Genomic DNA, 11,877 nt, shown 5'->3' with positions numbered 1-11,877 from the left:
AATCGTGAGGCTCGGCCCTGTTTAGTTTTTAAAAATTTTTCTAAAAACATCATATCAAATATTTGAATATTTAAATAAAGCATTAAATATACATGAACATTAAAACTAATTACATAGTTATAAGGGAAATCGTGAGACGAATCTTTTGAGCCTAATTAGAACATGATTAGCTATAAATGCTACAGTAACCAACATGTGCTAATGATGGATTAATTAGACTTAAAAGATTCGTCTCGTGGTTTACAGGCAGAATCTGAAATTTGTTTTGTAATTAGACTACGTTTAATATTTCAAATGTGTGTCGAAAAACTTGATGTGATACTTTTGCAAAAAAATTTTGCAATCTAAAAAGAAGAATACGTTCATAAGCAACAGCCAACACAAAAGCAAGCATGCATGAGAACACATATTATTGATGTGTGCCTTTCCCAGCTTTCTCCAAGTCAAGTGATCGATGGATTTATTTATGTTAAACACAAAGTACATGAGAGAGGGTTACATCAAGAAGGATTGACAAGCCCAAGACAGGGCAAGATAAAGCAGCTGAGATGTGATTTACATTCTGACAAAGAGCGTTAATGGAACTTGATGATGATGAGCGACGAGCTTTGACTGCTAAGCCATCAGCCACCATGTTAAGATGTCTTGGAATCCATGTCACTCTTAGATGAAGTTGGCCAGCTTGCATTTTTAACCTGAACCACAGAGGCAAAAGATACCAATGTGTGGGGTTTGTGATGTAGTCATTTTTTTGAACCGCTTCCGCAATTTCCTTGCTATCTAGGATGAAAAGAACATTTGAAAGATTTTGACTAGAGCAAAGTTTATGGGCCAGGAAAAAAGAAGTGATCGATGGATTGGAAGGAAGAAGCTATAGCTAGGCCAGGGAGGTAAATTAAAGAGACATTGGCCCTCATCCTGATCATTTTGCTGTGCCCTGCACATGCATCTACAGGTACTCCTCCATTTCACACACCCATTTCCTCCTTCAGTGAGGCAATATGGTTCTGGGATCCGATTACAAGAAAATCCTGGTGATCACCGCAATGGATGAGTCTCGGAAATTTAGGGCGAATTTTGCTTGAATACGAACTAAACTTGACAGACTTGACCAAACTTAATTAAGTTCAAATGAAATGGGTGTGAAATCAGCGAAACGGGTGAAATTCGCCGAAATTCGGAGCTTTCGGATCGAATCCCTAGGGAGGCTTAAGGCATTAATCTAGCCTATCTACGGTGAACGAATGATGGTGCTCCCATTCCTGGTCACCTCCTCACCAACCATTTTCTCTCTTTCTTTGACTCAAAAACTATCAGCACATTTACGTCACTGGTCATCTGCAGTGACCAAAAGGCAAATAAGCTATATACATCTCGGTCAGTCTGAAAGGGATGATGACTGCAATTCTGCAAAGCATACCACACGAAACCATTTGCTTCACAAAGGAACGTCGTCTCTAGCTAGCCAAGATCGATGGGCTACTGCATATTGAGAGTTTCGGACTCCGAGAACCGAGCACGGGCACGAGCAGCCCACACGAGTTCGATCCCTGGCATCACAACTCGCGCAACTCACCTAATGATTATTCTCTCACACGTGTGCACACCACAAAATACTAAGCATGTGGTAGGGACATGTACCTGTGTACGCGTGTGTTGTGGTGTGAGTGTAGTGTGTGTTCAGGTGCGGTCGGAGATTATCCCTCGAAAAAGAAAAGAGAGAGTTTCAGACTCCCAACTCATGCACATCGAGAGGTTCAGAATTTTAGACATAGCCCTTGTTTCTCGCATCGTTTCCCAACGATATGAAAGAATAATTTGGTGCTACGCAATCACAGGGGTGAGTGACCGAAACATGAGCAGATTGGCGGATTTGCAAGACAGGAACCTGACAGAGAGGGGACGTCGAAACAATGGATCGTTTTGATTAGAGCATTGGAAAGATGGAGACGATTCAGAAAAAAAAAGGACAACTCTACATTCTCAACAAACTTGTGTTTTCTTTTTCTCAGCTGAAAGAACACCTTCTTTTTCACATCAGGTCCATACCTATACAGGTAGGATGTTATGATCCATGAACAGTACTACTACAGTTGCGAGGTGGTACACCTACAAACTTGTGGTTTGGTTTTCGTTTACCTTTTTGCAAGATTGTTTAAAGCGAACGAGAACAGTTATCTATGCCGGTTAACATATTACAAATGTAAGTGAGCTTTTTTTTTATCATCTTTGAAAAGGTATCTCAAGTTACCATACTTCAGTTACTTTGTACTTTGAGGTATCAAAAATTGTAATAAGAGATTTTTTACCATCCTAAAAAAAAAGTATCCCAAGGTACAATATTTTTTAGTGTAAAAAGTATGATACTTTGAGGTACTTTATACCTTAAGTTATCAAAAATTTATACTAAAATTGTTGGTACCCTCATGTACTTTGGTAAAAAAACTCTTGTACTAATTTTTGGTAGCTTAAGATATTTTTTAAGGATGATAAAAAACCTATGTAAGTAATTTTTACTCGGTTTAGAGGAGAAGCAAGGATGTATATTCTTAAGGGTTAATTCCTACTAGTGTTATTTTGTTTAGGTATAATTATAGGAAAATCAAACATTTTTTCCTACAAGTTGTGCAGAGAATATAGGACATTTTACATTCACTCAAACCTCGCAAAATTTCACTTTTCTTATTTCTTTGGGCTGGATGAATTGTTGTTCCTAATTTTATACTACGCTGGAAATTATAAATCGTTTATTTCTGATTGGATATTATCTTTTTGGTATGGACATACATGGAATAAAAGATGGAAGCGTTTAGAACTACCAAAACGGCTAAAATATTTAAGGAGGAACTGAAAATAATGAAATGATCTAGTCCCTCTAACTTCAAACGTAAATCATTTTATGGTTGCATACAAGAATTAAGCAAACAACCCAGATAATATTATTGTTGGTTTTTCAAAAAAAAATATTATTATTTTTTCTGAGAGGAATAACATTTATTTTACAAGGCAACACATGGTACGTAGAAATGATGCAGAGTCTATATAGAATTTCCAAAACGATATATATATGTTTTCTAAGCTAAAACAACTTTAGAAAATCTGACAAAATTTAGGGCCTCATCTTTTTGCTTATTCACTTATAATAGGTATAAGTGAAATGACACATTAGCAATTAAAAATAATTTGTGAGTAAATTTTTTTCATATGTGTTCTTACCATTCTAAGATTAATTGATGTACAATAAGCTATGATAAAAAATCTCAAAATCAAATCTAAAATTAGCTCTAAAATTCAAATTTTGGAAAATGTTTATATAATGTTGCCAAAACAATGAGGCTATTAAATCCTAGCTGGTTTCCACAGATATGTAATACACAGTTACACAGACGGTGTAGATGCACACTCTTTGAGCGTATTTTTTAGGGGCACATTAGTTGCTGTGTCAGTATGGTATGCATGTTTAATGGTGTGTGTATACATATTGTATGTAATTGCTAAAAGAACAAAAAATAGTGTTCCGATTCTAATAGTTGGAAAGAATGAATGACAGAAAAAACCAACTAGAGGAAGCAATATATCCACATGGATAAGATAGGGTATTTCTATCTGTCTAAAGAAAATGATTAATGAAAATGTCAAAAGAGATATTTTTTAAAAAAGGAAAATATTGTATGACAGCATGACACCATGTTTTTACTCATATTATTGAACCGAAATTGATATAATATATATATACATATATATCATATATATATATATATATATATATACGATTTTTATAACATATGTTCATGTACACATACCATCTGAGCCCTTCATATATCCTTAAAATGTGTGCATCATATTAGATGAAGAAGAGTATGTTCTATTGTATATTTTTCATATATGTATTTAATAATTTAAAAATATAAAATGAAAAATTATATATAGATTTTTGTTATAAAAAATAGTACAGAAAATATACGTATAAAAGATCAAACACAGTGAGGCACGTGTATGTACGTGTGTAGTGATGACCAATAATATTGGATTGGTGGCCCGGCCTAGGTTTACGAGGAGAACAAGAGATTTGGGCCATATCGGAAATAAAAGGAAATGGGCTGAGAAGAGAGAAGGGTTGGCCAGGAATAAATAGTAGAGCTTATCCTGTCATTCAGGATGTGAGGTGTGCTGATAAAGGAGCCCAATGTGGGTACAAGTAACGATTTCATTCGGTTTCAATTGATATATTAATTTTCTAAAATATCGAGAAAAGTATAATTTCATTTGAAATATTTACAAATCTATAACCTAAGACCCTCTAACATTTTTTTATGATGTGACAAATGGTCGTTAGGAGAGGTTGACGGAGAAAAACAGGCACGGGTGGATTTTAAGGAGACAACATGCAAAAATCCCCGAGCACCATTCAACTGTCGTCAGCCATATCATAAAAAGGCCTTCTGGGAGCGTGTGTTTTTTTCTCTAAAAGTATGCTCGTGGAGGGCATACATAAGTCAGAGAGCCCTACATTTTTTGGAATTGGATCACTTGTCATTGCTACGCTAATGGAACCAAATGAATAGTGTAGTGTCATTGGCATGATCTCAGTCATTCGTTTCTAGATGGACAACCACATATTCATCTGCTACAGTGGTTTGGTACAGTAAATTTATTATATTTTATCTACGGTGATTTTGCTACAATACCGTACATCCTATCAGCAACAGTACGGTGCTATTTTTTCTCTCATATTTCACTGTGCTATCCTGCCATTTATGACAGGTGATCGGAATCCACATCTTTGGCGGTGCCACCTACCTTTGTTCAATGCCTATAGTCAAACGCGTTCTGCGTGTAGCCTCCCTCAACCTCCCCAACTCACCTTCCAGCCCCACCCCTGACTTGGAACCTTAATTTTCATCTTTGGTTCAAGAAGTTGAAGACCATTGTCAATTTGTCATCGACACAAGAGAAAATGAGCTACAAGGATGTGGTGCTCGTAGGCCATTATCATCAACACCAGAGAAGATGAGCTCTAAGGAGATGGTGCTCGTAATCATCATCTCTCATCGAGAAATCCAAGATGATGTCCTCGCCATTGCATCATCTATAATGGCTAGGCCCTACGCGACAAGATGAATAGCGAAGGTATAAAGTTTTAGTTGTGTGTTACACTAATACACTAGGCCATTTTTGTTCTCCCTTGGAAATTAAATAAAACAAACAATATTGTAATAAACTGATCAATTATTGTTAAACCTTTTTTTCTTTTCCTGGTAAATTAATTATCTGCATCCAAGTAAGGAATTAACACTTCCAAGTTACAACAGCACACCATCCATATATTCATGCAGCCTCTGTACTGCTCTTAGATCTGCAGTATATCATCTCCATTTATACAAAGATCAAGCAGGCACTCGATTGGCCACCACATGAACACATGACCCATCGATCTACACATGCATTTGCAGCCATCGGGATACAAACAAAGATCAAATCTTGATCGGTCGGCCTACTTGAAGTAGTAGGGGAGGTCGAGCACGTAGAGGAGGAAGTAGGCCCAGAGGGCGCCGGAGACGCCGCCGAAGAAGAAGCCGCCGGTGAACTGCGCCCAGCCGTCGGCGGTCTGCAGCTTGTCGGCCTCCTTCTGGCGGCCGGTGAGCGTGAGCGTCGGCGCCGTGGACGGCTCGCCCTCGCCGAAGGAGGCGACGCCGTACATGGTGAGGCAGACGCTGAGGATGGAGACGAGGCCGATGGCGCCGAGGGCGCCGGCCTGGCCGTGCACCGGCGTGTTGCGGAGCGGGCCGGTGAGCGCGAAGGGGCCGAGGAGGAGGTACCCGTGGGCGAGGCCGACCTCGATGCCGCGGAGCAGCGGGCTGACGGCGGTGCGGTACGCCGGGAGGTTGGAGAGGTACCAGGCGACGAGCGGGCTGGAGGTCACCGGCGTCTCCAGGCTTCCGATGAAGGGGTCGCCGTTGATGGGCTGCACCACCTGGTACGTTGCCTGCGTGCGGTACCAAACATTCAGAAAGTGTCTGATATCAAGAAATATTTTACGAGAAAGTGTCTCGACATACCAAACTTTCACTAAATCGGTCAATTTTTTTAGTAGAAAATATGATACATACTACTCTGTCCCAAAAAAAAAAGAGAATTTATGGTTTTCTAGATTTAGCGTTTAACCATTAGTCTTATTTAAAAAATTTATTAAAAATAAAAAAATAATCATATGTAAAGTCCTATTCATGTTTTATCATGGAGTAACAATAAAAATATTAATTATAAAATTTTTTAAATAAGACAAAGAGTTAAAAATTCTATCCAAAAACTCAGAAATTCGTTTATTTTGGGACGGAGGTGGTAAGTTACTATTTCAATAACTTGAATAGCAATTTTCCATATTACATCTAAAAAATTGAGCAGCAATTTCACGTAATTACATTCAAAACTTGTGGATAGTGGGTCTTTTGACCTGGAGTGAAACTGTAAATCAGTAAAAACTTAGCTCCACCATATAGTTCATTTTATCTCTTATAAGCAGCTCCACTAAACTCACTCTAAAAAATAGAATTTATATTGTTTGGCACAGCGCCAGCTCAAAGAAATTTGGACTTAGGAGCTAGAGCAGTGTTAAACGGGGCCTTAGATATATGTCATATTTTAATTCTCTCTATTACATATGACATATTGTATTTATCTACAAATAGCACATGCCAAGAACTACGAGGTTAACTAAAAATGTATATGCCTATCAATATCTGAGGTTCACATTCAGTTTGGTCTAAAACATTTCTTCTTGGAATATGAAAGTGGTCATTTAATCGAGGGAAAAAAAGGGGACAACGAAACGAACAGAAACATAAAAAGAACGCAACAAACCAAACAACATCTGAATTTACTTGATCATCACACACCATTGCTTGTGAAAAAGAAAACATTCAACTTGTGATTGCTCCACACAGCTCACTCTACTAACCTTGTCCGGCTGGATGGCCTTGATCGTGAAGCGGGGCCTCCTCGTGAGCGAGGCACCGGGCAGCCCCCTCGGCTTGGACAAGCTGCTCTTCATCAGCTGGCTCGCCATGGGAGGAGCGTATGCAGTGGCCATCTCTGCTCCCCTGCTGCAAAACACAAGAAAAACACACACGGATGCAAAACCAAACTGCCTCTGCCTCTGCCTTCTTGGCGACGACGAGACTTCCCTAGAAATTGTAAGCTTGCGATGCACAGAGAAAATCTGGCGCTTGGCGCTGGGGTGGGGCCCTGCAGATGAGATATGGTTCAGAGCTGTGTGGCGTTCATTGGATGGAGGATACCAGCAACCCTATCCCTTTATCTGAATCCCTGGAGATGCCCCCCTCCCTACGTTGGATGCCTACCTGGCAGCGCCGCCATCACGCCACGTGGAAAACGGGATCTGCAGTGCAGAGTTTGTGGTTGCCTGGTTGCGGTTGCTCGGTGAGTGGATCAATAATATCTCGAGATTGCATCATAGAATGATCACAGCTCTGCCAAAAAGGATTAATTTTGGATATTTTTTGACAGAATGTTTCAAATATTAAAATTGCATGGGCATGTGTGAATCTTATAACAGTGAGATTAAACAGATGTAAACAAAAAAAAGTGAGGAACTGATATATCCCGTTGGATCAAAACGGATGACTAAGATTTATCACTACAATATTTGATACAATAGTCAACAGTATTTTAGATATAATGTTGCTACAGTATTTAAATATTGTTTGTACCATTTATTCACTGTTCTCCTTATATGAATAGTATTTCTCTGTATTATTGCAGGAGCACCCATTGGAGAGGGGGGGGGGGGGGATCATTTGGTTGTCATGTGATTCTTGAAAAGGGCTCCTCAAGTCCTCATGGCAGGCACCGGCCGGGGGATTATCACAAGAAAGATACATGAGACTAGATGATTAAGTAATTGCTAAGGATCTAGTTTTGGAAGTATAATAATACTAGTTGCTAAGGGTGTATTCTACACAAAAAAATACACAACACAATAATCATAAACTTGCTTGGGATGAAATTAACCATTTACGATCAGGGGTGGTGAAATTTAGGATCAGGCTCAATGAGTAAGGAAAAACAAGAACCAAGGCATGAAGACATATAAAAGAATCGACAGATGCCTGGTGACTCAAGTTTTTTGTGTTACAACTCCAACCGATACTACTATCTAGGACTCATGACACAGGAGGTAGTTTCCACACTAGTTATCTCTCGTTGTATACGAGGCGCTTGCTTTTCTGAAGGCAGCCATGGTAGTGGTAAATGAGCCTGAGCAGGCAATCTCTCATGCAGGTGACATCAAATGATTCAATAAAGCTCAGATCTGCCAACCGTGACTTTCCTGCAGCATATCGATGGTACTCTTCAAAGACAGATGAGAGGCACCAATTCTGAAGCTTTCTGAAGCAGCCCACAAGACATCCAGTTCGGTGCTGCAGCGGAACGAAAATATCAAGACAATGTGATGTGATGTGCACAAAAATGATTATGGATTTTGAATAGTTGAGTTCTTTTTGGTACCTTTCCTCTTTTGCAATGGATTAGGACTGGGTGGTTCCTTACATCTGAAACCAAGAAGCAAGGACAAATGAGTCAAAATAATAGTTTGGCAGTCATCAGAGTACGAAGATGCAAAGGTAAACTGGAAAGTAGAAGCCTAATTCAGTACCAAGTATGACCCTAAGAGCCCCCATGATGGCATCCACAGGGATGGACATGTGAGGGTCCTGCACATGCAAACATTTAAAAGATACTGAACATATTTGTATATGTATCAAGAATAAACAAACAAGTGTTATGTCGACAATTCACAACATTGCAAAGGTATACTGAGCAAACATCAAAGTGAAGGAAGTGAATAGAGATCGCAATGAAAATACACGTGCTCTTCCAACCTTGGGAGTACTAAACTGGATACTAGCAGAAAAGATACAGACATTTCGGAGTACCAAACTGGTTATTACAAGAAAAGATACAGACATTGGCAGTTCTAACCGATCATTCACTACAATCCATCAGCAACATTTCAATTAATAGTAGTTTGTACTTGGGACAATAATACCTAAAGTTTGATACCCCACTTTTATTTCAAAGTAAAAGGTAGGACAATGTTCCTCAAATTTTAAATTGAACTATTTTTTTTCAAGCAATTTCTAGATCAAGCCTTTTCAGGCCAAAGTACACAAGAATTGTACCTCACCAACTAAACTATCTAATGGCTAGAAAGCAGATAAAAATGGTTAGGAAACAACAAATACTTTTTGCATCCTAAATAGAAGAGATAAGGAAAAATGCAAATCATGTTTATTAGCTTAGAGGCTATTATTTCTATGCGAAAAGGAACAAACATCCTTTTTACTTTGTTCTGATAACACATGTTGAATGAAACAGAGGTATTGGAAATAAAATTGCATGTTTGCAGAAGTAAAATTGCAGAAGAAAAAGAAATACAAATCAACCATGAAAAAGGCTGCGATGAAAAAACTACAAATGCCCTACCATCGGGCCTTCCTGAGTATAGAAATAGAAAGACGTGTTAACAATTCATTGTCCAGACCATGCAGGACTGAAGAAACTTCCTTACAAGAAACAGTCTGGACAGCACTGTCAAACAACCTAATATATTAGCAGTTACGAACCTATGATGGTGAAACTGATACTAAGCAATTTCCATTCAATAACTGAAAAGGCATCCCCTAATTAAGGATCCAACAGTATAAATTGCATTAGAAAAGTTCTAAACCATCTTCAATTTGATGTTTGTGGATTATTACAAACATCACATGACAATGAAAAATTCATTGTTACAGTTGCTTATAAAGAAAATATCCAATCGTCAAATTAGCACCAATTTTCAGAAGCTCCTCTACAACATATGCCTATGATCCCTACGACCAAAGTAAAGCTTATGATCCCTCTGGAATGAGATGATTGACAGATTTTATGACATAATTAGCGAATGATGTAGTAAAGGTTGCTAGGTATAAATAAACACTCAACGAGTTCCGGGTTCGATTGCGCAGTGTTGTTGTACATATCTTTAGAGATGTGATTATTAATGTTGGCAGCGGATCTAACAATGCAGCGGATCTAATAAATGTATTCCACAAAACTCCTTCCTACATATCGCATTGGATTTCACACCCATCAGAGCGCAATCACACCAAATAACTTAACCATAATGGATATTAAACATAAACATTAACAAGCCTAAACAGAAAATTCCCCACACATATCGCACGCAAACACGAAACAGGGCAGGTAAAATAAAGGAATAGCGTGATCACCTTGTTCCCTTCAATCCCAAATTGGAACAGGCGGATCCCCTCCGCCTTCAAGAACGCCGCGTTCTCCTCCCGGTAAGGCTCGGGGCACAGATACCTACACACCCAGAAGAAATCCACCGCATTAGCAAAATCACCAAACAACCAATACCAACGACTATCCAATCCAATCCAATCGAACCCAACACTATCTACAAGAGCCGCTCACACGACGGATCGGAGCCCGAGGCTTCTGAGGAAGCCGAAGTTGGCCGGGTCGGGGAACCCCGACCGGTACACCCCCGCGTCCACCATCCCGAAGTTCGATGGCGGCGACACCGTCGCCGCCCCGGCCTTCTCCGCCGCGTCCTCGTCGAACTGCTCCAAGATCATGGCTGGCCCGGATTCCGCGGCCGCGGGTCGGGAGATCGGGAGGGATCGGCGGTGGAGGTGGCGGAGGCGGCGGGCTAGGGCTCGGCGAACGAAAAAACGCGCAACGGTCGGCTCGTCGGCGAACGCCGTTCGTCGTGGCGGTGGGTGGGGGGCCACTTTGTACTGGCCCGCGATCTTAACGGGCTAACGGGTGAGGCGGTTCGGGTTTGGTGGTTGGTCACGTACACGTAGGGTTGTTGGACTTTGGAGAAAAGTCAGTTTCGAATTCGGGTTTACGCATGCCATTTGGATCACGTGGTGGAATTCGGAAACGGAGCAGATGGAGAATAATACCGAATACGTGTGAAACTATTCTGTTGGAGAGCAGGGTCTTCGCTCGGTTTTAGTCTTTCGTGCACACGTATCCCGATGGTTAAATAGTGTATTTTTATAAAAATTTTCTATAGAAAATTTGCTTTAAAAATTAAGATTAATCCATTTTATCTAATTTTCTATAATTCATACTTAATTAATCATATACTAATGTATTACCGTGTTTTTTACGCCGATTAATAATGCCGATTAATAATCCATCTCTCGAACACAGCCTAAAGAGGCCATGTTATGGAAGAACAAGAACTCTTGTTGTCGCCGATATAGTCGTGAGGTTAAGCGTTATTATTTGAGAAATTATATACTTTATTTTATGTGTTAATCGAATCTATGTCATTGGAAATTTATTGGTTTTACAAAAATGTATTACTACATCGGCGACATGCCACTAACATTTCGTAAAATTCAAATCGTGTCACCCGTTACTAATTTTATTGTTTGTGGCCAGATGTCATTCTGAGAGAGGGCTCCTCACAACAACCTGTGAGACTTGTCCCTCAACTCCTCAAGCTCATGTTCTGACAAAGTGACATGTTGCTTTGGTGCCTCCCGCTAGCACCAGGATCAAATAGCTCAAGGTTAAAAGGGAGAGGAGATGGAGATGGTAATGGTGGCAGTGGAATTGTTGTGGCTTGAGCTCTCGGTGGACCTCCTTGGCATCTTATTGCTGAGCCTACTATCCCTCGTTGATCGTATCTTGCTTTGCATAATGCGTCGCCCTTGGCGCACTAGTAGGCCCTCCCTCCTAGCTATGTGAGGGAAGGAGGACAACTCCATAGGGCAATCTGCCAACTTGGTGAAGATGAAGCATGGAGTCGACTTATCCTCACGAATCGATGCT

General features: G+C 40.0%; 2 protein-coding genes across 2 annotated transcripts; both read right to left on the bottom strand.

The window, feature by feature from the left end:
- Nucleotides 1-5,229: 5,229 nt before the first annotated feature.
- On the bottom strand, nt 5,230-7,276 carry LOC102714420 (photosystem I reaction center subunit XI, chloroplastic). Its single transcript, XM_006663941.3, has 2 exons — nt 6,959-7,276; nt 5,230-5,986 (listed from the first exon to the last, which is right to left on the bottom strand). Exons 1-2 carry the CDS (start codon nt 7,088-7,090, stop codon nt 5,495-5,497), a joined length of 624 nt encoding a protein of 207 aa, XP_006664004.1. The 5' UTR covers nt 7,091-7,276; the 3' UTR covers nt 5,230-5,494.
- Nucleotides 7,277-7,879: 603 nt separating this feature from the next.
- On the bottom strand, nt 7,880-10,818 carry LOC102714694 (tyrosine-protein phosphatase DSP3). The gene is made up of 5 exons (XM_006663942.3): nt 10,501-10,818; nt 10,296-10,389; nt 8,678-8,735; nt 8,530-8,573; nt 7,880-8,441 (listed from the first exon to the last, which is right to left on the bottom strand). The coding sequence occupies exons 1-5, from the start codon at nt 10,662-10,664 to the stop codon at nt 8,214-8,216; spliced, it is 588 nt and encodes a 195-aa protein (XP_006664005.1). The 5' UTR covers nt 10,665-10,818; the 3' UTR covers nt 7,880-8,213.
- Nucleotides 10,819-11,877: the final 1,059 nt, after the last annotated feature.

Source organism: Oryza brachyantha, chromosome 12, assembly GCF_000231095.2.
Source record: "Oryza brachyantha chromosome 12, ObraRS2, whole genome shotgun sequence".
Classification (NCBI taxonomy): domain Eukaryota; kingdom Viridiplantae; phylum Streptophyta; class Magnoliopsida; order Poales; family Poaceae; genus Oryza; species Oryza brachyantha.
Note: the sequence above shows the minus strand (reverse complement) of the source record. Positions and strands in the feature narration are given on the sequence as shown.

Excerpts from the sequence above, each read along its gene's own strand:
- LOC102714420 (XM_006663941.3), bottom strand. The coding sequence starts at position 7,090 with ATGGCCACTGCATACGCTCCTCCCATGGCGAGCCAGCTGATGAAGAGC. Across the intron at positions 5,987-6,958 it reads AGGCCATCCAGCCGGACAAG|GCAACGTACCAGGTGGTGCA; the intron begins GTTAGTAGAGTG and ends TACCGCACGCAG.
- LOC102714694 (XM_006663942.3), bottom strand. The coding sequence starts at position 10,664 with ATGATCTTGGAGCAGTTCGACGAGGACGCGGCGGAGAAGGCCGGGGCG. Across the intron at positions 8,736-10,295 it reads TTGGGATTGAAGGGAACAAG|GACCCTCACATGTCCATCCC; the intron begins GTGATCACGCTA and ends TTGCATGTGCAG. Across the intron at positions 8,442-8,529 it reads TCCATTGCAAAAGAGGAAAG|CACCGAACTGGATGTCTTGT; the intron begins GTACCAAAAAGA and ends GTTCCGCTGCAG.